This window comes from Hemicordylus capensis, chromosome 1 (genome assembly GCF_027244095.1).
Source record: "Hemicordylus capensis ecotype Gifberg chromosome 1, rHemCap1.1.pri, whole genome shotgun sequence".
Classification (NCBI taxonomy): domain Eukaryota; kingdom Metazoa; phylum Chordata; class Lepidosauria; order Squamata; family Cordylidae; genus Hemicordylus; species Hemicordylus capensis.
In genome coordinates this window covers 138,596,356-138,623,169 of record NC_069657.1, presented here as the reverse complement: position 1 = coordinate 138,623,169, position 26,814 = coordinate 138,596,356, and the positions used below count along the sequence as shown (strand labels likewise).

Sequence of the window (26,814 nt, the reverse complement as noted above, 5' to 3'; positions counted from 1 at the left end):
GGGTGTTAACTGCCCCTCTCAGGCTAGGGATAGGACATGTGAGACATCTAGTGATAAATACGAATTTCATTTCTAATAATAAAAATGTTTCTTCAGAGTTTCTACAGAAAACATGAATGTAATAAGATGACTTTCCCACAGAAAGTAAAACAGTTATGCTTGTATTATTGTATTTCCCAAGTAAAACCAGCACTTCTCAAATTTCAATTTGTTGTATGCAATATTATTAAGGGTAATCAACTATTATGGGTAAGAATTGCACATAGAAAACACTACCAGATATGCACAGAAGGGAGGGTGATTTCCAGCCATACCCCTCTTCCCACTGCAGTGGCCTGTCACTGTGCCTCCTGAAAATGTTTCCCTGAGGGCTACAGAGCTCTGAGGTGCATATTTTTGAGAACCACAAGCATCTGCAGAGGGGAGGGGCGACAGCTGGAAATCACCCTTCCCCTCCAAGCATGTGTGGAACCATTTCCTGCAAGCAGCTGCTGCTCAGTATGTCTAGCATAATAACTGATGGTCCTTAATTTTTTGCAGATGCATTCTCTATGCACAACTCTTAATCGGTATGTCAGGCTATATCTGTAAAATGTGGTGTCTATTATTTTCCACTTCAAAAGCATTTTTAGTACGCAGAGTACCTTCCACTCATTAAATCTTTTGTCTTTACAACAGGCCTGTGTAATAAGCCATTCATTTCCCCATTTTACATGGTGGAGAACAGAAGCTCTGAGATAATACACTCTGATCCAACTATCTGTGTTGGGCATGAGCTCCTGTGTTGGGAATGGCTTTCTTGTTAATTTCAACAGAGAAAATTGTCCTGTTTTCTCATTGTTTTGTCCATTCAGATAAGCTTCCTCCATTAACACAAATAGGGAATTCTCATGTGAAGGAACATTGTGCATATATCACATCATACATACAACTTTAGCTCGGGCAAGACATTTCTCCGAGATCATCCAATAAAGGCAGGTGTGCCTGTTAAATCACTGCACAGAGTCACCGGAAAGTGCTCGTGCTGGCTGTAACATGAAGCTGCCACATAACACACCATATGGATTGCCACCTGCCTGTGGTGACTTCTTCCCCATCGGCTGCTAGGGAAATGGCATGCATCTCTCTGGCAAATGGGTTTACACATAAGAGGTCCTGCTTCAAGCAACTTCTATTCAATGAAGCTCTTCTCACAATTGGTGAGAAGAGCTCCTGGCAGGTCTGCAGGGGGAGTGGGTTAACTTACCCCTCCCCTTGGACGATCGCCAAGCCATCCCTGGGTGGGATGGTGATGGTGATCCCAATCAGCCACCCACACAATTATCAGCTCCATCACATCGCCAGTTGGGGCGGCAGGGATCAGGAGGCAGGCGGCCCCGGAAGTCCCAGGATACCCTGCACGAGTGTGTGAGGCATCCTGGGGAGGCCCTCGGGACCAGGAGGCTTGTTTCAGCCTCCCGGTGGCATTCACTCTGCTAACCTGGGTTAAGGGGAGGGCTTCTTTGGCGGGCTAGCCACCAGAGAACCACCAGGCTCGCCTGTATCACTGCTGCCTAGATAGGTCGTCCTATATTGCTGTTGCACAATATAGGTGTGGGAAACACTCCAGCAGGGTTCAAAGCGGCAACCTCTGGCTTACTAGTCAAGTCATTTCCCCACTGCGGCATTAGGTGGCTTGTAGACCAGCCTTAAAATTCTGACTGAGCAGGAATTCCAGTTGATCATATTGACTCACAAACGCAGTTGAAGCCACTGGGTAAGATGTGCACGGATACTTTTCAGTTCACTTCTCTCTGTAAGTGACTTGTAGTATTGGAGGAAATCACCCAGCCTCGTATATGACAGGCTTTTAAAAATCCCTCAGTGCTAATGCTTGTACTCTTATTATCATTTAACTTCTTGTTAACTTCTATTCAGTTGAAATGAAGCGAGCTCCTGGCTGATTTGTGCCAGTTAAATGGCATGAAATTAAATTTACACAAAGCCACAATTGTAATTCATCATCTGTGCTCAAAGAAGTGCAGCTTAGACATTGTATAGGCCTCTGATGGTTGTAATCTCTGCTCTTTAAGGTGCGTCAGGTTTCCCATGAAATCTTGCATACCCGGAATGAAAACATCTCCCTGGACAGCTCCTACACCAGTATGCTGGTAGAGTGGGGCCAGTGGATTGATCATGACATGGATCTCACACCCCAGAGCGCCAGCACCATTTCTTTCATGGATGGAACGGATTGTTCCCAAGCATGTGTCAACCAGAATCCATGCTTCCCCATCCAGGTAACAAAATGGGGTTGGTGGTGATAAACAAGGGAAGACTTGCCCTGCAGCTGGGAAGAAGACAAGTCCAAATTGTCAGTCAAGTTGATGGTGACGGCTTTTACCCCTTCCTTTTTCCAGCACATGCAGCAATGCTCAGAGGCAGCTGGGCTCACAGCTAGGCTGCAAGGCTTACACAGAGGCATTGTTTGTGCTGACCAGTAGCTCTACATAATCTGTTTATTACATGCAAATACCCTTGAGAGGCCTGTAGTTCTTTTTCAAGCTGCCGCCATCTCTGCATCCTGACAAACAACAGATGGAGGCACCAATTCATATAAGGCAGGGGTGCACTCAGTCCAAATGGCCCAGTGGGCTGGAACCCGCCTCAGCTTGATGTGTGGGGGCCGAGGTCAATGTTCAGCATGTTAATTATTATATTAGAATGAATTGTCAAAAATATTAATGAGAGGAAGGGGCAGAGGGTTGGAATCAGAGGTAGGGAAAAGAGGGGTGAGAAATGGTGTTGGTGGCTCTGCCCAAGGGGTCAGGGGGCCAGCAAGGCAGACAGGGGGCCTCTGGCCTCAAGCCACCAACTGCACTGAGCCACTGCTGCTCGTCAGCCAAGAGCTCTTCATGGCTCCTGCTGTTGCTGCATTATATTCCCACCTGCGGGAGAACAAAATGGTCTCTGCAGGCCAGATCCAGCCCCCGGCCTTATATTGTGCAGGCCTGATATAAGGCTACAAGCCTGGCTGAGGTATGATGGGAAGGCAGCCAAGGGACCTGGCCTGAATCCTTGCTCCACTTAAGGCCATCATTTCAGTGATGGATGTGAGGACTGGGCATCTTGGAGGTGTAGGGAGAAGTTTCTTCAGTTGGTTTTTAAGCCCCTTTAGAACAGGGAGCCATCTTCTCTTTTCTCTTGCTATGTAAACTGATTTGAGAACCGGTTGAAAAGTAATATATACATATTCTTAATAATAATAAGTAGGTGAGTGGGGTAAGTCTTGGGGGAAAGTATGGATGATGAAAAGAGTGGAACTCTCGATTCCCTCTTCTGTAGGGTTGCCAGCTGTCCGTAAATTCATGGCAGAGGTGCACCTAGGTAATTTTGGAGCTTGGACCTAAAGGCCATTGGAGCCCCCCCCCCCCAAATTAAGCATCATCATGGCAATCACATCACCAGGCAATCACACCACCCAGGACATACTAAAGAGGATTTGGGGGCCCCCAGGGGCTGTGGAGGCCCTGGACTTCAGCTCCAAAGTCCAGGGGTAAGAGCACCTCTGATTCACGGAGTCTAAATATGAGCTAAAATTGGACATGCCCATAAAGTTTGGGAAAACATTTTGATGTCTGCAAAGGTACTAAGACATGTATGTGATATGTTAAAAGATTTATGCAAGCTCTTGTGAGGCAGCAGACACCCTCACACTGAGGGGCAGCCCAATTGTCGCATCTGGAAAGAAAAAGCTGAGCCAGCTGCTGGAGCATCTGGGCCCTGGCCCAGTCCGAAATATGCTCTGGAGGGCGCTTTCCAGACTAACCCCTACCACAGTGTCACTATGGATCTGCAAAGTGTGCTTCCGTACTTCCTGTGTTGTGACACCGCAGTCCCTGCGCTGACAGCAAGGCGCCGTTCAAATTTCCAACGCCTTATTTCCAATTTTATCTTTGTGTTTTAGAGCTACAACGTTGCAAGTCCATTGCAGAAAAATAGCTGTATTTTCCTATTTGAGATTCTGGGGATTGTTCTCAATATGATCCTGCCAAGTTGAAGCATTTTACCCCTGTTTAGCATGTAATCTGGAAAGTGCCGAGGAGGCAGAGAGAGGAGATCAGAAGACTCCTGCACTGGGGCATGAGAGGCTGAGTTCTTCCAAGCCCGGCATTGGCTTCTTGCAAGAGCTGCATCAGTTGTCTTTGACACCCAGTCTTGCAGTAGCAAGCATGAATGTTTTTCATGGTCCTTTTGCTAAGCAGAGTTCACCTTGGTTTGTATTTGGATAGTGACCACATGGGAGCACTGTCTGCTGTAAAATATTCAGTTGGACTACAACTCCCATAATTCCTGATGGTTGGTCACTGTAGCTGGGGATGATGGGAGTTGTAGTCCAAAAACAGGGGGAGGGCTGATGTAGTGCAGCCCTACCTTAGTGGATGGGGCCATAGCTCAGTGGTAGAGTATCTGCTTTGCATGTAAAAGGTCCCGGATTCATTCCCTGGCATCTCCAGGTAGAACTGGGAGAGACTCCTGCCTGAAATGTTGGTGAGCTGCTGTACTCTTTAAGAGCCCAAGGAAGTGTTTTTTGTTTGTTTGTTTGTTTGTTAACATTTTTATACCACCCAAAACACAAGTTCTCTGGGCAGTTTATAAAACAATAAAAAGATCGACATGTTTCAACAATTACAATTTTAAAAGTTAAAACTATTCAAACAGAATTAAAACAATATCTAATTAAAGCCTGGGTGAACAGGAAGACCCAGGGGGGGGGGACGGGGGTGGTGAACTTCAGTCCAGAGTTCTGAGGCAAATAGGAGGGAAGAGAATAACCCCTGAGGGGCTGGATCTCTCCTAGGGACCTACAGCTGCAAAGTAAATACATGAACTGAGTCTTGCTATTGTAAAAATGTGTCTGTAAACAGGTTTCATTTTCAGGGATTGACAACCCTGCTCCTCTCTCCTACCCATCAGACCTAACTGGTCTTGAGCTCACAATTTACCATCAACAGCTGTGGAACTCTTTTTTCCCCTAAAGAAAAGCCCCAAACTAAAGCCAAAAATCCAAAAGTGTTCACCCCCAAAGAGAAGTGAGTGTCGCAAGAGACATTTTGCCATGCAGAATTCTGAACGGAGGAGATGGAAAATCCGGAGGTGAATGGTCTCCCCCTGTCATTTTCCTTCCCCAGCACTTGAATGGAAGACTTTGTACGAGGGGGAAGATTGCAGTCATGTAATTGTGATGATCAGGACTTTCATATGAATTAAATCCTTGGATGCAGTCACCCATTAGGCTAACATTTTCACCAGTTTTCCATTACTGCCAGATTTACATATTGAGTAGGTTTTGTTCCTACTTTCTCACTATGTACAAAACTTGCTGATTAGCACCAATGATCAGTGTCTCCCTCATCTATCTCTTTTGGAGTAGCCCTTGGACCAGTGCCCAAGCTGCTGTACAGAAGTGCTAGTTCTCTTGGGTTACCACCACCAGGAAGATCAATAGAGTTGATCACCGCAGTTGGTTCACACCCTCTTCCAAACATTGTGCCTGGGAAAAGGCAGTCCCTGTGAAGCGATCCGGAGGTGACATGACAAGGGCTTTGTTTCCCTGTACTCATTTCTTTTGTTCCGCTATGGTCTCTGATCAAGCAGGTTTTGCAGATTTTTGAAGCATTACGAAACTCATGAACAGGGATGAGTGGATAGATATTTGTTGTGTACATCATGGATACCCCTTCAACACTCTGGGTGGTGGGGGGACACAGAGCCGTGGACATTTTATACAGAAAATGTGCTCTAGCAGTAACTTCTATATCAACTCTTCCCCACTGCCTTTCAATAGGGAACAGGACCTTTGGTCCCTCCTAGCATCTCTCTGCAGTGCTAGGCAGCAAGGCATCCATTCACCGCTGTGCTTCTCCTGTGCCAGATCCCTGCTGGTGACTTCCGTCGGAGTTTGGGGGCAATGGAGTGCATGCCCTTTATCCGCTCCTCACCAGCTTGTGGCAGTGGCATATCCAGCTTCCTCCTGGGACAGCTACAGCCTCGGGAGCAGCTGAACAGCCTCACCTCCTTTGTGGATGGCAGCATGATCTATGGCAGTGCGGCCTCGCTGGCCAGAAAGCTCCGCAATTTCACCCAGGAACTGGGGCTGCTGTCCATCAACCAAGAGTTCTCCGATGGCGGCCTCCCGCTCCTGCCCTTTGCTGAGAAAAAAATCCCAAACCCTTGTGCCTTGACTCGGAACTCCTGTCTTGCCAATGCCTCTGACATCCCTTGCTTTGTGGCAGGTAAGGTGCAGCACCTCAGCAATGTTTCCAACCAGCAGGACTTTTTGATGGTCATGCATGCTCTCAGAAATGTCAGCTTGTCAACCTTTTCCACCACCAGGTAGGCTCTTCTGGTGGCCATGCTGTCAAAACACTAACAAAATGCTAACAGTGCTCTGGATACTATTCATTGTATAGCACTAAATAAGATGTGTTAAAATCACCTATCAATCACATGGGAGTCTTTTGTTGTTGTTGTTAGACTGAGAATCAGAAGCCATTTTTAAGCTGTTGCGCTTGGTAGTCCTTCGCTATCTGTGGATCAACTCTGACCATGCAGAAGGAGTGTATAAGGAGACTGTATTTTCTTTCTACCCTCTAAAACAGGGGTGGCCTCCAGCTGCTGTTGGATTACAGCTTCCACCGTCCTCAACGTCAATAAATTGCAACTGGGGAGTTATAGTCAAACCAAAGCAGGAGAGCCTCAAGTTGGCTACCCCTGTGCTAAAAAGTCAAGAATGCCATCTACTGGCTGTGGATGTGGCTCCCCCCACCCTCGGCTAGAATTGACTCTGTCTACAAGGGAGCTGTATATGCCAGTGGTGGCAGGAATTATGGACAATGGGATCCAAGAGGATGGAGAGGGGGGGTGGGCTGGGGCAACTGTTAAAGCCAGAACAAGTGAAAGATAAAAGCATTCAGTTCTGTTAGTGCTGTCCAGAACACATAGCATTTTTAATTTCTGCTGAACACATAAGTCTGCCAAAGGACACATAGATGTTATTCCATTTACCCAGAACATTAAACGGAGGCTTTCGTGTTCTCTTTCCTTCCAGGAGACTCCCGGGCCAATGAGCATTTAGGAATGCAAGTTCTGCATACAGTCTTCCTGAGGGAGAGCAACAGAATTGCTACAATGCTCCACCAGCTCAACCCCCAGTGGAGTGGGGAAATTCTGTATCAGGAGACACGTAAAATCATCGGCGCATACCTCCAGGTCAGGACATCTGGCGTGGCCCTGCTTCACTATTCCCTGCACTACTGGCATCTCACAGAATTTAGTTCCCAGTGAGGGCCAAACTATACGTGAACATGCTGCTAAATGCACCTCTGCCACCAAAAACTGCAGTTGTGCCTTTGGTTCCCCCTTCCCTTCTGTAATGCCAGCTGAAATCACCTGTCTCCTGACATCATGACATTCCGTGTTCTCCTGCCAGTGGTAGCCAATGAAACGGAGAAGGGGCAGGGAACTGCACAGCAGTTGTGATGTCAGAACAAGAGTGAGTCTTGTTAGAAGTTCTAGAGAGCAGTGGGGGCCTAAATGTGCAGCTGGCATTTGCGGGGGGCAACCTTGAGTTCAGCATAATGTCCAGTTTGGCCCTGATGAATGAGGGAATCAGTACTACTGTTGTTGCTTGCACTGCATACTACCTTGTTCTGCAGAATCTGCTCTTATCTGATAAGAGGAATTTGTAACACTGAAAGCACTCAACAATTTTAACATGCACCGCTCTGTTTGTATAAGAGTAGCTCTAATCTCAGGAGGCCTCTTGGGAAGATATTCAAGAACCACAAGCTAATGTCGGGGTCAAAGTGCAGTTGGCAAGGAAATGGAAAAGCTCTTTTCAAACACTTGCAAAACACTGAGCTCTCTCCTGGAATGCAAACACCCTTTCATAGTGGTTGCAGGTGCTTATTACAAGGGATGGAAGGAACATTTCCAACAAATTGTTTTCTCTAATGCGTCATGCATGCAGCTTCACCAAATGTGACGGACTCTTGAGAGAAAACATTAACATTAAGTGCTTTTCTTCTCATAAATCTAAATGTCTTTTAAACATTAAGATTGTCTTTATTGCACTGTGCCTGCCATGGTTGATGGGCTGAGCCAGTGCATGGTATTGTCAGGGACATTTCAAGTGCTTAGAGAGCCTCACAGAATATTTGTGGCCCTGGTTTTTTGAGGGGAGGGAAAGTTATCAGTTTGGATTGGATTAAAACATCACACTAGGGACAGGGGTGACTTTGAAGGGCAGGCTGAGGGCTAAAAAAGAGATCATGAGAAGCAGAGTAACACGAAGGGCAGAGAGTCCAGAAGTAAGATAGCTGAAGAAAGGGAGAAGAAAAGAAGCCAATAGACTGAGAAACAGGAACATATAGGAAGGGTAAGCAGAGGTGCTCTTACCCCTGGACTTCTGGGCCGAAGTCCAGGGCCTCCCCAGCCCCCAATTCCCTTTCATCTGTCCTGGGTGGTGTGGTCACCGCACCGCCAGCCTGCACTGTGCTGGGCAACTGAGTGTGACTGTGGCCTACGCTGGACGGCCAAGCGTGACTTCTGTTTTAGCGACAGAGGCGGGGTGGGGGTGGGGAGAAATATGTAAGATGGGAAGATGTTAATTTGTGTGTTGAAATGTTTCTGCTAATGCATATTTGCATCAATAGACCTGTTTTATATTCTTACATTCTTGTGAGTTCAGTTGCTGTTTCTGCCCTCAAGAACCCATGTGTTGAAAATACTGCATGTGTCACAGGGTGTGTGTGTGTGTGTGTGTAGGGGGATGATGCTTAACTTGCAGTGGGGAGTGGGGTGGCAGGGGGGATTCCAAAGGCCTTTAGGCCCAGGCTCCAAAATGACCGAGGTGCACCTCTAAGGGTAGGTGGAGACGGGGAACTGAGGTGAGTAGGAGGTGTGGGTTCAGTTTCACATATGAATTTGAACTAATCAAGCAATTCTCTGGCTCCCAACTATGGCACGTTGGCAAGCTGGCAAGCTCCCAACTATGAGTTTTTGCTTTAAGCATAATTGTCAAGCAAACTGCTTTGTGGGCACTGTTGTTCTAGCAGTATATGTCCATTTAATAGCACTTTCCAGCATAAAATTGCTTTTCAGTAATTGTAATGGTTTATCCTCACAACAATCCTGTGAGGCAGGTTAAGCTGAAAGATAATGAGCAACATCCAGATGAAGTTAGTAATGGCTAAGTACCATTAATATCAATGAGATAAGTTTGTCATTATGACTAACTTAACTCCCATTAATTTTAATGGGACTTAGTCATGACTAACTACATCTGGGTGTCGCCCCATGATTTGGCCTAAACCTTGGTGAGCTTCATGATGGAGCAAGGACTGAAACCAGAGCCTCCATCAAGCTTTAATGTACGATTTGTTACATTCCTTGGTTGGCCCAGTTCAAGGCGTGTTATCCCGTGATATTTCTTCCCAGCAGAACTGCATCTCTCATGGTGCAACTGTATGATGGAGCTGCCACTATTTCTTCTCTCCTGTTTTAGCCTGAGCATAGTATCAACATCTCATTGACCTACTTGTTTGGTTATACTTGTTGAAATAAGAGCCTCCCCATCTCTGGCAACTTTTAAAAAGGCACTGAAGACACATTTATTCATCCAGGCTTTGAATTAAATTTATAGTTTAAAAGAAATTTAATAGTGGGGTTTAAATGTTTTTAATCTTTTAAATGATTTTGTTAATTGATTTAATGTTTTAAATGATTTTATTTTTTATTTATTTATTTATTCGATGTATATATGCCCTTCCAAAATGGCTCAGGGCAGTTTACAACAGAATAAAAACAATTAAAACCAGTTAACAATTAAAATCAAAACTATAAAAACAGAATAAAACCAATTTAAACATTCAAACAGCTAAAAACCCTGGAAAACCAGGGTAACCATTTAAAACAGTTTAAAACAGTTACAATAGTTTACAGACAATACAGTAGGCCAAGCCAAACAGATAAGTTTTAAGGGCTCTACTGAAAGACAGTAATGAACTCAAATTATGAATTTCTGCCGGGAGGGCATTCCATTGCCCAGGAGCAGCTACAGAGAAGGCCCGCCTCTGAGTCGCCACCAGACGCACCGGTGGTACAGTAACTGGAGACAGACCTCCTCAGATGACCTTAATGTGTGGTGGGGATCATGTAAAAGAAGGCGCTCCCTAAGATAACTCAGACCTAAGCCATTCAGGGCTTTAAAGGTAATAACCAGCACTTTGTATTTTGCCCAGAAGCATATCGGCAGCCAGTGTAATTTTTTCAAGACCGGCACAATGTGGTCTCTCCAGGTTGCCCCAGAGACCAATCTGGCTGCCGCATTTTAAACTAATGGAAGTTTCAGAACTATGTACAAAGGTAGCCCCATGTAGAGCGCATTGCAATAGTCAAGCCGGGAGGTTACCAGCTGATGCACCACGGTTTTGAGGTCATCCTCTTCAAGGAATGGGCACAGCTGTCGAATCAGCCGAAGCTGATAGAAAGCACTCCTGGCCATGGCCTCCACCTGAGATACCAGGGTGAGGCCTGGGTCCAGGAGTAATTTAACTGTAAAATGCCCAGAGACACAAGTTTTGGGTGATATAGAAATATTTTAAATAATATAATATAATATAAATATAAATATAATATAATATAAATATAATATAAATATAATATAATATAATTATAGCAATAGCAATAGCACTTACATTTATATACTGCTCTATAGCTGGAAGCTCTCTAAGCGGTTTACAATGATTTAGCATATTGCCCCCCAACATTCTGGGTACATTATGGCTGCTATTGAACATCACTGTATAGCCCTCTTGAGACTTCTGTCCTGAACACTATCAAATAGGTAGCAGAAGCATTGCTAAGGAAGAGATTTGTGGACGGTGGATACACACAACCATTTCCCCACACATCTACCCTTGATATGTGGTCGAATTCTCCTTTCCATGCTACAGGCAACCAACAAAAAAAGTGGTTAACAGGCATGCTGTGGTACAATGTCACCTGATTAATGATCACCCCTATCTCTTAGGAGTCGCAAAGAAAGTCTCTTTTTCTCAGTCAGCTTCATGCAGTGTTCTCACCCCTTTTTCTCCTATGTTCATTTGTACTGGACTCGGCCTAGTCCAAAGCAGACGGAAATAGTTTTCATTCATTTCACTAGACATCAGATCAAACCGACTGATCTCTCTCTCTCTCTCTCTCTCTCTTTCTCTCTCTCTCTCTGTAGATTATAAACTGGAGGGATTATGTCCCAAAGATTCTTGGCCCAGAAGCCACCAAAGCTAACCTTCCTCTGTACTCTGGTTACCACAAGTCTGTTGACCCCCGTATCTCCAACGTCTTTGCCACAGCTGCATTTCGCTTTGCCCATGTAACCATCAATCCTTTCCTTTCCCGTTTGGATGAAAACTATGAGGAGAATCCCCATCACCCCAGCATCTCTCTTCATCAGTCATTCTTCTCTCCATGGAGGATTATCGAGGAAGGTACAGAATAGAGAGCAGTGGAAGTGGAGGGAGGGAGAAAGACTTGTCTGGTTCACAGCCGTATCAGCCAGTGTTATTTGCTCTGAAATCATTTGCGTCCCAATAACTAGCAATGCCTAAGAACTGCTGACCAGAGTTAGTGCTGTAGCATAGCAATTTCTCAAATCTATGATTTCCAGCAGAGTAGTCTTATCAGTCGTTGCAGTCAACAAAGAATTCCTGTAGCACCTTAGTTAATTTATGGTGACATGAGCTTTCACAACCTAATCTGCAGCTGACCATCAGCTGCATCTGTTGAAACATCTTATGGAAGCCTCTGCCACAATGTGCATATAAGATTCCACAGGGCAAGTCCTTACATACTTACCAAAGACCCTGCTTGGTGGCAGGAGCCATGCATGTCACCCATGCCAGGTCTTGGCCTGACTCCAAAGCAGGCTGCTGCTAGGAGGATCTGATTGTGATGAGGGTCAAAGGGGACAGAGGCAACAGCTGTGGTCAAGACGGATTGTGGTCAAGTGTCAAATCAGGTAGAGAAAGGGCAGAGGCAGAAATTATGGTCATGGGCAGATGGCTTGACTAGACTCGCCTAGACTCAGTAAAGCGCCATTGTTCTCAGACTGAGAAATCAAGCCTGGAGCGACTTATATAGGAATGTCTAGGCCACTATTGGTTCCTCAAGTTGCCCGAGTTACAGAACTGCAGTCCCTTTTCTGCCCATTGTATGGGAGGCGCTGCTTTGCAGCAGGTAGGCAGCAGGCTGGTGATTCCTTCTGCCTGGGGGCTCCTGAGGTGACACACTGAGCAAAGCATCTGGTTTGAGAATCTGAGTGCCTTACAGTAATAGGGTTTGCCATATTTTATTTTATTTATTTGTTTATGTATTTTGTTTGTTTTTATTTTAGAAAAACAGCAGTCCTGAGAAATAAGCTGGTTTTTTATTTATCACTTTATTTAGAGGCTGAGCATTAAAAATAATAGCAAAGTAGCACCTATAGGCTGTTGATGTTAGATAATTAGATTGTTCTCACGACCAACCCTACCCAGATAGGACAGCACTAGTCTGGGTAGGGCTGGTCATGAGAAGTCCTGGGCCTCCACAGCCCCTGGGGGTAGGGTTGCCAACATTTCATTGCCAGAACAAGGAACACAAGTTCCAGAATGAGGGACCCAAGTTCCAGAATGATACTTGCCGGGTGACTCTGGGCCAGTCACTTCTCTCTCAGCCTAAACTTACTTCACAAGTTTGTTGTGAGGAGAAATAGAAGTATGTAGTACACCACTCTGGGCTCCTTGGAAGAAGAGCAGGATATAAAATGTAATAAATAAATAAAGGAAGGAAGGAAGGAGTTTGTGAGGGCTGACTGGGGGAGCTGACTGGGGTGGTTGGGCAGTGTATGTAGTGGTAAGAGCCTGAGTGTCATTGATATATATATGTAATTGAATTATATGCTATTGAATAAATGAGAGAGAAATGCTGTCCCTATAGGGACCAACATTTCATCCCTGAAATGAGGGACATCCTACATAATGAGGGACAGTTGGCAACCCTACCTGGGGGGCCCCAAATCCTCTTTAGTCTGTCTCGGGTGGTGTGGTCGCCTGGTGGAGCATGATGATGCTTAATTTGCAGGGAAGGAGGGGGGCTTCAAAGGCCTTTAGGTCCAGGTTCCAAAAGTACCTAAGTGCACCTCTGGTGACAGCCAACAACCTGGATGGCTTTAAGAGGGGTCTGGATAACTTCATGGAGGAGAGGTCTATCAATGGCTAATAATTGGAGGGCTATAGACCACCTCCAGCCTCAGAGGCAGGATGCCTCTGGATACCAGTTATAGGGGAGTAACAGCAGGAGAGAGGGCATGCACATACCTCTTGCCTGTGGGCTTCTCAGCGGCACCTGGTGGGCCACTGTGTGAAACGGGATGCTGGACTTGATGGGCCTTGGGCCTGATCCAGCAGGGTTGTTCTTATGAGAACTGCCAGAATTGGGACCAATCTCGGCATTCCTCCAGTGGGTAGCCTGGGTTTTCTACCTGGGCTAAAAGCGAGGTAGAAAGGGGTGTGTGCACCCTCCTACCTCACCACCCAGTCATGTGCTGGCCGCCCGAACTTCCACAGAGCTGGACAGCAAGAGTGCTCTGCAGTCGGAACTCCCCCAATACACTGTGCTCCTCATGTGCTGCATAGTGAGATGGAGGAGGATGCAGTTGGCTTGACATTGAACCCGCCCAGTTTGGGCAGTCTGAGTTTGAGCTGGACTGGCCCCCGGTTCTAAGAACTGGTTTGCAGACCAGTTTGGGTATATTTGTAAAGGGGAATCCAATGAGGATTTCCCTTTACAAGTAAAGGGAGATTCCCTAACATGTGGGCAGGGGGAGGGGAGTAAATGTATCTCTAATTTAAAGCCCGTGGCAGCCCATGGTGATGCAAATGGCCTCTGCGCATGCTCTGAGGTCACAAAAATGGCCTCCATCCGAGGTCCGGACTGGCATATTCCAGAAACTACAGGCTCTTAAGGTTACAAGAAAATAACAGGAGAATCAGTAAATAAACAAACATTACAGCCTTAAGAAGATGATAGACCACAGAACTGTATTAATAGTTTTTGACTGTAATTGAAGGAGTTTGCACGAAAGAGTATTAGCGCTACCAGTTTTGCAAACATTAGAACTCGCAGCTATCCTAACATTCATCAGCTCTTGCAGCCATAAGAACTCACAGCCATTTTCATCAACTATCAGCTCTGCAGTCATTTCAAGTGGCATTCAATATTGTGTTTTCAGAAAATTGCATATAGAATCATCTTTGAACATTTATATTTATCTTCCAAAAGACTTACAAAACAAGATTTAGAGCTATTTAGACTTACTGCACATTGTTTGTTAAACCGTAATCTATTGCAACATGGTTTAATAGATTGAAAGATGACATATTAAGATATTATATGTACTGGTTCTATCACACCATTTGTACAGAAGTATCTACTTTCCCCCCCTATTTTGCTTTGTGTCCCTAGGACTTACCCATGGGGAACAGTGGGGTGATTCAACTTCCCCATTGTTCCCTATGGGCGATTCACGGATATTTTGCAAATTTCAAATTTGATTCTTTCTTCGTTTTCTTTTTGCAATTCAATTCAAGGTTGAATGAAATTGCAAAAAATAAAAAATTGTGCACATCCCTAATGTCTACGTAGGTGGATTTGTAGCAACAGGTGCCTATACAATGTATTTTGCTCATTTTGTACATATCTCTCTCAGAATACAAAATGTTCCATGATAAGTCATCCATATCCTACATTCTAGAGCTTTGCCATAATGACTGCCTACTTCAGTCCCACCTTTTATCAACCACTTTAGGAGGGATTGACCCTATCCTGAGGGGAGAGATATTCAACCTCGCAAAGCTCCAAACGCCCACTCAGATGATGCCAGAGGAGCTGACGGAGAAGCTCTTCCATCCCAAGAAGGCTCTTGACTTGGCTGCACTGGATCTGCAAAGAGGCCGAGACCATGGCCTGCCAGGTGTGTGAGATTGCAGGGACAGGTAAGAGAGAAAGAAGTTGTCAGGGGCAGTGGACTTGGAGCTAACACTTGTGGTTCAAATGCCATTTCCTGCTGCTCCCTACAGATTACAACTCCTGGAGGAGATTCTGTGGTCTCCCTGAGGCTCACACGTTCTCTGACCTACAACATATTCTCAACAGCAGCTACCTGGCTCACAAACTGCTCAAGCTGTATGGGACACCCGAGAACATTGATCTCTGGATTGGTGCCATAGCAGAACCCCTCCTGCCTGATGCCCGAGTGGGAGAACTGCTTGCTTGCTTGCTGGGAAGGCAGTTCCGGGTCCTGCGGGATGGGGACAGGTAGGGCTTAAAGCAGTTCTCCTCTAGGGCCGGCAGTCAGAGTTGCTTGGGAGTGGCGAGAAGGGGTTTCTCTCTAGCTCACAATGCATGTTTATGAGTGAAGTGGGGTGTTCTTTTAACCATGTGGGTGTATGTGAGTACACAACCAGGGACAATATTAATGTATGCTGAGTTCAAAGCAGTAGTCTTGCATATGTAGCACAATAAATGCTGATCGATTCAAAGTAGTTTTCTTTAGAAAGCAGCAATAGTGGGTTGGTGAAGAACAATTTGCACTGGCAACAGTGATGCAGGACACTTGGATATGTATAACGTCACTGTTCCCCTCTGAGAGCAATAATAAACATGGTGATTGTTGTTTAAACAGTTCCAGTAATGTATATGGTACTTTACATATGCAAAAAGAAAAAAGAAGAATAGGTCCCTGCCCCCAAGGGCTTTCCAATCTAAAACTGATAGTGGAGTAGCCAACAGAAAGAGAGGAAGGACAGACAAGGGATGCATGAACAGATGCAGGTTTAGTTCACTGAGGTGCTACACTTGTGTCTGGGCTGTCCAGACTGCAGGTGAGGCCTCCTGTGATTGAATGTTCTTCCATTTAAAATACAAAAACAAAAAAACAGACCCACACACAGAGAAAACTAGCATGGCCTGAATACAGGCCCGGGAAGTGTCTACTTTATCCTTGCCATTCATACCACAGCTCACCCAGAGATATCCGTCTCAGCTGTGCACATTACTGAGGCTCCAGTTTCAACCCTCGTATTTGCAAGTGGCACAGCTGGATGGCACACGGGTGCCGCTCCTGGAGAAACAGTAGCCTTCATAGTGTTCAGGCTCAACTGCAGGGACATTTGGAAAGGTTTCAGTGGGGCAGGACACATACAGAGGGCTGCTGGTGGGCTGCCTGGTCCTGGCAATCCACACCATCAAAGGAATTGCCAAAGGGGATGGCTCATTGGCAGAGCTCAGGCTTTGCAGGCAAAAGGGCCCAGGTTCAATCCCTGGTGTCTTCAGGTAGGATTGGGAGAGACCTCTCCCTGAACCCCTGGACAGCTGCTGACAGTCAGTGCAGTCAGTACTGAGCAAGAGGGCCCAATGGGCCCCGGATTCGGCAGCTACATAGGCCCATCATGCCAAGGCATCAGCACCAGCTCTGCAATCTGCATGACTCCTTTCAAAAGAGAGGGAGAAGGTCCCTTCTCCCTATACACTTTCTGGGCTAGTGTACTACTACTATGATGACTACTACAACTACTACTACTAGTACGAAAGTTCTCAAAGCGGTTTACACAGAAAATACATATATAAACAGGTTCCCTGTCCCAAAAAATTTATTTCACAATCTAAAAATAAACTTAAGGTAGACACCAGCAACAGCCCCTGGAGGGACGCTATGCTGAAACTGGAAAGGGACAGTTGCTCTCCCACTGCTGAATTTAAGAGAATCGACCCCTCAAAAGTGCCTCTGTTCAGTTAGCAAAGGTAACGTAACAGTGCGAAGCTGATCGTGTGGTTGAGTGATATGTCCATGCACAGAATCGTGCTTCCCTGCATTTTCTTTTACAGGTTTTGGTGGGAGAATGAAGAAGTGTTCACTCCTCGCCAGAGACAAGAATTGGCAAAGGTGACTTTGTTCCGGATCCTCTGTGACAATACCCACCTTCGCCACCTCCCTGCAGATGTCTTCTCAAACAGTCACTTCCCGGATGATTTTGTATCCTGCAACAGCCCTCAGATTCCAAGCGTGAACCTGACTGCATGGAGAGAAGATCCAGCAGGTAGAACCTGGAATACCCAATTCGTTGAACTAGAAGGGAAAGCCCATTCTCAGCAACATTCAGGCATCTTTGAGTGGGAATAAAGGTGAAGTATGCTGTCGAGTCGGTGTCGACTCCTGGCGACCACAGAGCCCTTGGGTTTTTCTTTGGGAGAATACAGAAGGGGTTAGTCCCTTATATATGCAATCATTATTTGTCACTCTGCTTTTGTTTTGTAGGAAACTTGGAAAGCCTCAACAAAATGTCCTTTAAAAAAAACATATGCCTACACACAGTGGCAATGATTTTGCGTTGTGTTTTGCATATCTAATACAACATGCACACATACTGCCCTTGGTTGAAGTCATCATATCTTGGCTTCATTTTTTAAAATTTTGCTCTTAACATTAAAATAAAACTCAGAAATACATTCCGTTTATATAACATCCAGTAATTTCTGTATCTGGGAATTAATTCCAACATGATACAGCCTTCAGATGGATGCATTTCCTGGCAAGTCCTTTTCCTGGATGCTTTTGTCTCCACAGACACGCCCTGTGGGCCAATCCCTCTGGTTGAAGGTGCCTTCTTTGTTCAGTGCAAAGCTTCCGTGTTCTTTGAGTGTCAGCCTGGTTACCTACTGGAGGGTCCTTCCTCTATAACCTGCAACATTGAGGGTCAGGAGTGGAGCACCGTGTTGCCCTTTTGCCGAGGTGAGGCTTACCATGGCAGGAAAAGCAGTGGAGGCTATCCATAAAGTATGGCATTTTAAATCCCTCATTGCTTTTCACTCACACTTTTAATGAATGCCCCTTTCTATGTTGTGTTGTTACTTTACTGTCCCAGCTTATGGATGGTCCCTTATGAAACTGTGCAATGAGAAGATTGATGCATGCAAGGCTGCTGATGCTTAGCTTGTGTGCCTTAGTAGTTATTTGTTGTGGAGAAGTTCTTTTGGCACAGCATATGCAATCACAGCATCCTCTATCCAACTCCTCCATGTTTTTGCAGCTATTAAAAGTGCAGGAGTCTTCTGTGGTTCAAGGACTGCATGCAAAACAAACAAACAAAAAACAACCCATTGCATGCAAAAACCCTGCCTCTGTGGAATCCCCACCTGCAACCCACACTGCTTTATGATGCGGTCTGCTGCTGGTTTGAGTATTCTCATTTGTAGTATCACTGTTAATCAAGGGCCACATCTTATATAACCTCCAACATTTAATTGATAAAAATAGGGTCATGCCTGTGAATGTGTAGGAGGCATGGCCAGGCAACTTGGGAGGCATGGTGTACAGTTCTGACTACAAGCATGACACCAAAAGAAAGCAGATGATAAAGTGCACACAAAACACATTATTCCAGACTACCAAAGCAGATGAGCCAAGCCATTGTCATCCCACAGGCGCGTAGGGAGGCCAGCGTACCCCTAGCCATGCCCCTGCATCTGACGCCAGACATCAGTGTCTGACATCAGGTGCAGGGGCTGTGGCTAGGGTGCAAAGTGCGACCCCAGAGCATGGTGGCCCGGGTTCTTTGAACCCATTCGCTCTATGGTGGCACCGCCCCTGCTCCCACATCACGCAAATGAAATAAGGATACATTTGTATCCATCAATTTCATGCTAAGGGCTACTACCCAAGTCCCCCACCCACTATTGCTGAAGACTGGATTCCACCCACTATATGCTGCGCATTGCATGGTATATTGCTGTTGTGCACCCATTGACATGCAGGTGAACTAGAGACGTCACCCAGCCACTTGGAGATTTAATTTCTCTATACTCTGGGGAGCAGTGTTCCCTCTAAGGCATGTGCACATGCCTGTGCTCACAAAATTTTTTATGTCCACTCAGTTAATTTTAGATCCCACTCAGGTTGAATAAGGAAGGTCCCATTCTTAATGCATATGTGCACACACTGCCTTGATATTCCTGCCCAGAACAAAACTCATTCCACACACAGATGAAAAAAATTAGAGAGAACACTGCTGGGGAGGGAGATGAATCCTGAAGAAAGTAAACTCAAACATGTAGTCTATGATGATGCCATCCACCTCAATTCAAGATGGCGAATACATGAATGTTTGAGGCACAAACATTTAGTCCAGTTGTAGAGATAGTGAAAGGAAAGTAGGCAGATTAGTTCTTGCTACAACAACTTGTTTCATAATCATAAGAACATAAGAACAGCCCTTCTGGATCAAGCCCAAGGCCCTTCTAGTCCAGCATCCTGTTTTACACAGTGGCCCACCAGATGCCACTGGAAGCCTACAGGCAGGAGTTGAGGGCATGCTCTCTCTCCTGCTGTTACTCCCCTGCAACTAGTATTCAGAGGCATCCTACCTCTGATGTTGGAGGTGGCCTATACCCGTCAGACTAGTAGCTGTTAATAGACCTCTCCTCCATGAAGTTATCCAAACCTCTCTTAAAATCATCCAAGTTGTTGGCTGTCACCACATCTTGTGGCAGAGAATTCCACAAGTTGATTATGCATTGTGTGAAAAAGTACGTCCGTTTGTTGGTCCTAAATTTCCTGGCAATCAATTTCATGGGATGACCCAGGTGTTGTAGCCTTGCCTCATAAAGAAGGTGCTCTAGGCCCGTGATCATCTTGGTTGCCCTCTTCTGCACCTTCTCCAGTTCTACAATGTCCTTCTTTATATGTGATGACCAGAATTATACACAGTACTCCAAGTGTGGCTGCACCATAGCTTTGTATAAGAGCATTATATTAGCCGTTTTATTTTCAATCCCCTTCCTAATGATCCCTAGCATGGAATTGGCCTTTTTCACAGCTGTCGCACATTGAGTCGACACTTTCAACAAGCTGTCCACCACGACCCCAAGATCCCTCTCCTGGTCAGTCACTGACAGCTCAGATCCCATTAGCGTATATGTGAAATTGGGGTTTTTTCTCCCAGTGTGCATCACTTTACACTTGCCAACACTGAACCCACTCACCCAGTTTGTAGAGATCCTTTGGAGCTTCTCAAAATCTGTTTTGGATTTCACTGCCATAAATAGTTTGGTATCATCTGCAAATTTGGCCACCTCACTGCTTACTCCAACTTCTAGAATCTAGATCATTTATGCAATGGCAGATTACCGCATAGGCAATGTAGGCAGCCACCTATGGCAGCAAATCTTGGGGAGCAGCATCTGGAGGTAAACTTAATTCTTTTTTTCCTACCTTTTAAAAATACCTCTGTATAGCAGTGGAGGCTCCACCCGCCTCCTAAACCATCACAGGAGGTGAGGTTGGGCACTGGAGAATGGTGGTGAAAGAGGTCCTCCCTCAAGCCTGGCTTACTCACAAATGACTCAGAATGGGCGATTTCAGGCCTTTGCGTATACGTGCGCATGCGCAGAGCCCCAAAATTATCCACTCTGTGTCATTTGTGAGTAAGCCGGGCTTGAGGGATGGCCTCTTTCATCCCGGCAGAGACGGCAGCGAAATAGGTCCTCCCTTTGCCATCTTGGTCTCAGGGGAACAAACTTGTTCCCTGAGAGCCAAGAGCAACTTGCACCAAGCATCCACCCATGACTTCTGCTCAAGGAGCAAATAGTCATACATGCGACACTGTTCAATACACTGGGAAGTGCCCCCTCCCCTGCTGGCTTTCTATCATCATAACTGGTTTTGTTGGCTGTTTACAGTACAGTGGTCCCTCTACTTACGAAATTAATCCGTTCCGAATGCACATTTGTAAGTCGAAAAGTTCGTAAGTCGAAAAGCTGTTTCCCATAGGAATGCATTGGGAACGGATTAATGCGTTCCGGAGCCTAGAAAAAAGACCCAGACCCCCAGTAAGGCTTGCAAACTGCACAGAAACATTTCTTTTCAAGAATAAACAGGCAGTAAACAGGCAGGCAAGTCAAGGAAACCACATGTAAAATTCGTAAGTCGAGGAAACCCCATCTAAAAATTTGTAAGTCGAAAAAACCGCATCTAAAACCGGATCTAAAACTGCCGTTTGTAACTCGAAAAATACTTATGTCGAGTAGTTCGTAAGTCGAGGGACCACTGTATTTAGAGATAGTTTATTAGAAAGTTAGGTCTTAGCTGTATTGGTCAGCTATTTAACTGTTCAAACTTCCTTTCTCAAGAATATGAAGGAGGGAGTAGTACTTACTTTCTCTTCCCACTGGGCTCCTTGTGATCAAGGGGACTTATTTCAGGCTCCCCTGCATACTTCCCTGCTAAACTCCACACAAAACTCCAATGCCCTGTTGGCTAAGCTCTCAGGCCTTCACCTCTTCTAGAGAGAGTAGGCTTCAAACTGAGACACAGGAATATCGCTCACAGGAATGTGGGCCCTCCCACCAGATATGACTCACTACAGCACTAGCTGACTCCTCCCTCTGTTCCCCTCCAAGCAGGGAGAAACAACTAAGTGCCACAGAGCCCCCAATGCAAGCCCTGGCAAATGCTAGCCCTGGCAAGAAGCACACACACACTTCTTCCTTAATGAGAAACCAGCCCCTCAAAATCCCCCCTCCTCCTGTTAATTTGAAGGGAAAAGGCTTGATGTTGTTTTATTTAGAAAAGCTTGCTTACCTACTTCTGCTGTTCTCAGAGTAGGCTTCAAACACCACAAATTCCCAAATGAGCAGTACTAAAAGCCATTCTTCTTTCTCTCTTGTTTCTTATGTCATTTCAGACATTGATGAATGCGAGCCCAGCCGGGTGAACCCATGCCCTTTCTCCCTGCTCTGTGTGAACATGCCAGGAGGCTTCAGATGCACCTGTGAAGGTTCTCTTACCCTGTCTCAGGATGGCACCACCTGCATTAGTAGGTTTGCGTTCAGGGGCTGGATTTGGGGAAAGCTGGAAGCTTTGGGGAATGAAGCACTTAAGCATAACTAATTTCCTCACCCAGGGATGTCACCTGGAAGGTTTCTCAGTGGATATCAGCATCCTCATTCAAAATATTTGTGATATAATATTCAATGCCATTGTTCCTTGAGATGAGAAGATTCTTGCATATGTAAAGACATCGTGGTCAGTGATTGCTTGACTTTTCCTCTAAACTTTCCCAACCTTTTCTGACATGGGACACGCTTACTTTTTTTTCTTCTAAGCAGTACACTGAAAATATTCTTCCTCTTCCTCTTCCTCCTCCTCCTCCCCCTCCATAGCTGGAGATGATAGGAGTTGTAGTTCAGCAACATCTGGAGTACCATAGGTTGGGAACCCCTGCATTATGAGGTGAGTCTGCACGGAAAACCACAGTGTCCCAGAGTAGACTAAAGTGTGCCATGGCACACTGGCCGGGAAATGCTGCTGTAGCAGAAACATGCAGGACCTGCATTGTCAGAATTGCTAGTCTGGCTTAGTCGTGGCAATGACAGAGGCCCAGAATTAGGGAGACATCACAAGTTCACTTTGGAGCTTATTTTGTCTCTGCATAATGTTCCACACCACACAGAGAGGCACACCTGCAAAACAGACCACATGTCTTTTTGACCACACATTTCTATCTTTACAGTACCAGCACAAGGCATGCGTAGGACAACTACATGCTGATGTGGTATGCAGAGGTGCGCTGGTAAAAAGGGACATGGTAATGTGCATCTTTCTGAAAAGTGAAGCATACAATGTAGAGAAAAACTACAAAGCTCAGCTGCCTTTAGAGATGCCATCAGGACTAGCGATTGAGCAGTAAGCCCACTTTCCCGGTCATCAGGTGTAAACTATCAATATCCCCATTACATTGTCTGCAGTCTGTTGAGAATTCTTTCTGGTAGGAGAAAACCCTTTTTCATTATAGCAGAGTGCACAGAGGCACAACACAGCGGAATTTAGTTAGGCATGTGTGTATGCTGAGAGTAAAGTAACTTGGAGCCAGTTCATAGTTTCAAATCAATATAAGTAGTATTTATTAGAGAACTCCATTCTAGACAGGAAAGTGAGGAGTTAGGATCTCTAATCTATCTAGCTAGCTGGATGCAGATAGATTCTGCATCTCTGCACACATGGTGCAGGAGAGAGGAGCTTGCATGTTGCAAGGTAGAAGGAACAGGAAGAAAAAGGGAAGAGAGGAAGGAAGTGGCTGGAAGGAAGGAAGTGTCCCTCAGAGTAGCAATCTACATTCCAAAGGGATAGTCACTGAGACAAGAGACAGCGTATAGTCCTTCACTTCCAACACAGTCTAGATTTATTGTGACCATACTTCTGTACACAACAGTACAATTCGGGTCCTAGTTGTTTGGGCATATGGCTTTCCACTGGAATCCCTCAACCGAGTCCCTCAAAAGGTGCAGAGACCTACTCTAAACATGCTCCTGCTTTTCTGTTCTAGGGGGTCTAAGTTTCACTGTAACTTCACTGACCATAGCTGCAGCCGGTGTCGCTGGAGCAATTATTCTCATTACTGTAGCTGTGATGCTACACAGAAGGTATGGTTGAATTAACTAAAGGAAATCCTCCATTTTCGTTATGTTTAATTTCCCTTCAGTCATATCCTGCTTCTGTGGCTTTCCTAGTGAACTAAATGGACCTGTGCCTCTTTGGATATTTGAGGAAAGCATGAGTGATGTACTCTTCCACTGTCCCCACTGCCTGCTCTCATGCAAAGTGAGGAAATACATATTTCTTCTCCCTTCTTTGGATGAAACCTGCAAGATTCATCCACAGGGGATGCAAAGAAAAGCCTGGGGATTGTTTTCAATGACTGTCTCATTTGCACAACTTTAAGCTGGAGCACAAGAGGCCTGTTCTGCAACACCATCGGTGGTCTTTACAGGCACAAACACCCCAGAACAGGTGGTGCTCCAAACGCCTGTGCTTTTCTGCAAAGTATGTCAGCCACTATGTTTAAAATTGCAGGCTTAGATTCAAACTGCATGTTATGCGGGATGTGTGGCTGCCAACGGTTCACATTTCTCTCTCTCTTCCCCCCACCTCCCGCACATCTCCATGGTAATGCATAGGAACTTGTAGTGAGACAGGTTCCCTGCTTCTGTCTCATATCATCTCTTGCAAGCAGGGAAACTCTGATTGTTATGCAATTGCATTTTCAACTACGTGTTACTGTGGAGGTGTTGGGCTACTGCTCTGGGCCTAAAAGAGAGAAGAGCAAGTGTTGTGTTTAGAGATCCTTTGAAGGGCTCATGAGGAACAGAAGTGGTGCTTGTTTTCTGGCCTGACAGAGCTGCATTGAGTGCTGGTTCTATTGCAGACACCAGGGCATCTTTGTCATACTGCAAACAGAGAGTGCTGTGCATGAAACAAACACTGAGCCACATTGCAGTTCATTCTTCTCTCCTTTATGCTATACAGGGGCGTAGCAAGGTTGGAGTGGGCCCAGAGACAAGATTTTAAAATGGGCCCCGCCTCACTGAAGCTCAGCTCATGAAGTAAAGAAATCTTAAATGAGGCTGAATAGTGGTAACAAAAAGCGTAGTAAAATGTATATATACATAACCTATGTGCCACAATAGAACATCATCCTAAATTATTTTAAAAAAGGTTTTGTAGATTGTTGATGATGCAAGTCATTTAATGGTACTAGAGAAAGACAAGCTGTTCTGGTAGCTCCAGGTCTTAACACTCACATCAGTTTCGGAGGATGAATGCAACTGAAGGAAGCCGGGGCGGGTGCACGGCTGAGGGAGTCAGTCATGTGACTTGCCTCTGGGGGTCCCCCAAGGCAGTGGGCCCCCAGACAACTGTCTCCCCTTGCCGTATTATAGTTACGCCCCTGATGCTATAGAACAGTGACCAAATACAGTGACTCCTGAGCAAGACATTATTTGCCTTGCACAAATCCTTTTCAGATTTGAAAAAGAATGCCCATTTCAGTATCACTGTGTGTCCGCTTTATTTTTTGAGTCGTTTTTTATAATGAGCTTTAACTGTGCAAAATGTTTTACAGTCCTCTAAGCATGATTACTCAGAAGTAAGTTTCATAAGAGTTCAATAGAACTTACTCCTTGGTGAGTCCACATAAGCTTACAACCTTAGACATCACCATCTGTGGTAAATTGACCTCAGCATTGGTTTAGTAAATTTAGTGCACAACATTAGATTTCACACAGAAACATTCTTTCACCTTTCTCTCAGAATGTATCCCTGGAACGTAGGAAGTTGCCATATACTGAGTCAGACCATTGGTCCATCTAGCTCAGTATTATCTTCACAGACTGGCAGCGGCTTCTCCAAGGTTGCAGGCAGGAATCTCTCTCAGCTCTATCTTGGAGAAGCCAGGGAGGGAACTTGGAACCTTCTGCTCTTCCCAGAACAGCCCCATCCCCTGAGGGGAATATCTTGCAGTGCTCACATTCATATGCACCCAGGGCAGACCCTGCTTAGCTAAGTGGACAAGTCATGCTTGCTATCAGAAAACCAGCTCTCCTCTCCTGCCAACATGTAGTTTTTATAATCCTCTCTTTGCTAAGGATATGTTTCACAGCAAACCATAGCAAAAGTTGAGATGGGGCTGTAGCTCAGAGTTAGAGCATTACTTTTGCCTGCAGAAGGTCCCAGGTTCAATCCCTGGCACCTCCAGGTATAGCTGCGAGAAACTCCTGCCGAAAACCTTAGAGAGATGCTGCCAATTGTTGAGAATACTGAGCTAGATAGCCTAATGGTCTGCCTCTGAGTCCACAGAAGGCAGCTTCTTAATTATGTTCCTGAGGTTGAGCTGACCCAAATCTGGGACTGAACTAGAAAGTGAACTGAAATACTCCTGCTTCTCTGATCTTCAGAGCCCAACATGCTAGAGCAGCCATCCCTCTCCTGTGACTGATCCTTTGCAACTTGTTTTTCAGGTGCTCCCGGAGCAGGAAGAATGTAGCTATTTCCAGTGATGCTAACTGCCCTCACGGTGACTCCAACAAAGTCCAGAAGCCCAGCTCTAGTTAACTTGAACCACACTGTCCTCCAGCCCAGGCATCTCAGGAATCCCAGCAACTCTGGATCTGTAGCTACAGCATCAGTTAAAAGAAAGACAAAAACAAAATATTCTTGCCAAAGAATTATGGGGAATGAATCAGATTTTTTCATCAAGTCCTAACCAAGACCAAGAATGCTTTGAGAATTAGATCCCTTTTCTGTTCTGCAAAGCAGAGGCAATTTCCAGATTGGACACCAGAACAGTGCCACTACGTGTCTGTAAAGTGTCCTTCAGTACTGCCTGTGTTTCTACATCCCAGTCCCTGCACTATCAGTAAGGTGTCGTTCACATTTTGGATGCCTTATTTCGGGTTTTATCTTTGCAATACAGTGCTATATTATAAAAAGGAGCGTTGGTTTCACTTACCATGAAGGCTTCTTCTGGTTCTTGGTGCCAGGGACATCTCCTGGGTTATCGCCTCCCACTAGCTCCGAGATAGGACAGAATCTGATTGGAAGATAAAAAGATACACGCCCACTCGGGGCTGAGGAGGATAACCCCACCCCAGTTCTTTCGGCCGAGCCGTTCTCTACAGATCTTAGAGACGGACTGACACCATAGGTAAGGAAAACAGGTAACAACAACAGTAACAGTTCAACCCCCTCAAGGTGAAGAAAAAATGTGTACGTGTTAACCGAACTGTAACATTGCAGACTCATGCTAACAAGGAACTTGACCAGGAATAGGCAGAAAGCACCCAGCTGGGTGGATCGAGATGTCCCTGGCACCAAGAACCAGAAGAAGCCTTCACGGTAAG

At 45.5% G+C, this 26,814-nt stretch overlaps 2 protein-coding genes across 2 annotated transcripts in view; both read left to right on the top strand.

Moving 5' to 3' along the window:
• Nucleotides 1-2,210, top strand: part of LOC128324895 (thyroid peroxidase-like) — a gene marked incomplete at its 3' end in the record, with an annotated part of 29,505 nt that extends 27,295 nt beyond the window's left edge. Inside the window, exon 7 of the mRNA XM_053250082.1 lies at nt 2,073-2,210. Coding sequence (XP_053106057.1) covers nt 2,073-2,210 — 138 coding nt within the window. The remainder of the gene's footprint in view (nt 1-2,072) is intronic.
• Nucleotides 2,189-26,395, top strand: LOC128339342 (thyroid peroxidase-like). The gene is made up of 11 exons (XM_053283074.1): nt 2,189-2,279; nt 5,915-6,275; nt 7,091-7,251; nt 11,273-11,531; nt 14,891-15,055; nt 15,162-15,399; nt 16,969-17,180; nt 17,708-17,872; nt 21,822-21,953; nt 23,463-23,559; nt 25,933-26,395. Exons 1-11 carry the CDS (start codon nt 2,220-2,222, stop codon nt 26,024-26,026), a joined length of 1,944 nt encoding a protein of 647 aa, XP_053139049.1. The 5' UTR covers nt 2,189-2,219; the 3' UTR covers nt 26,027-26,395.
• Nucleotides 26,396-26,814: the final 419 nt, after the last annotated feature.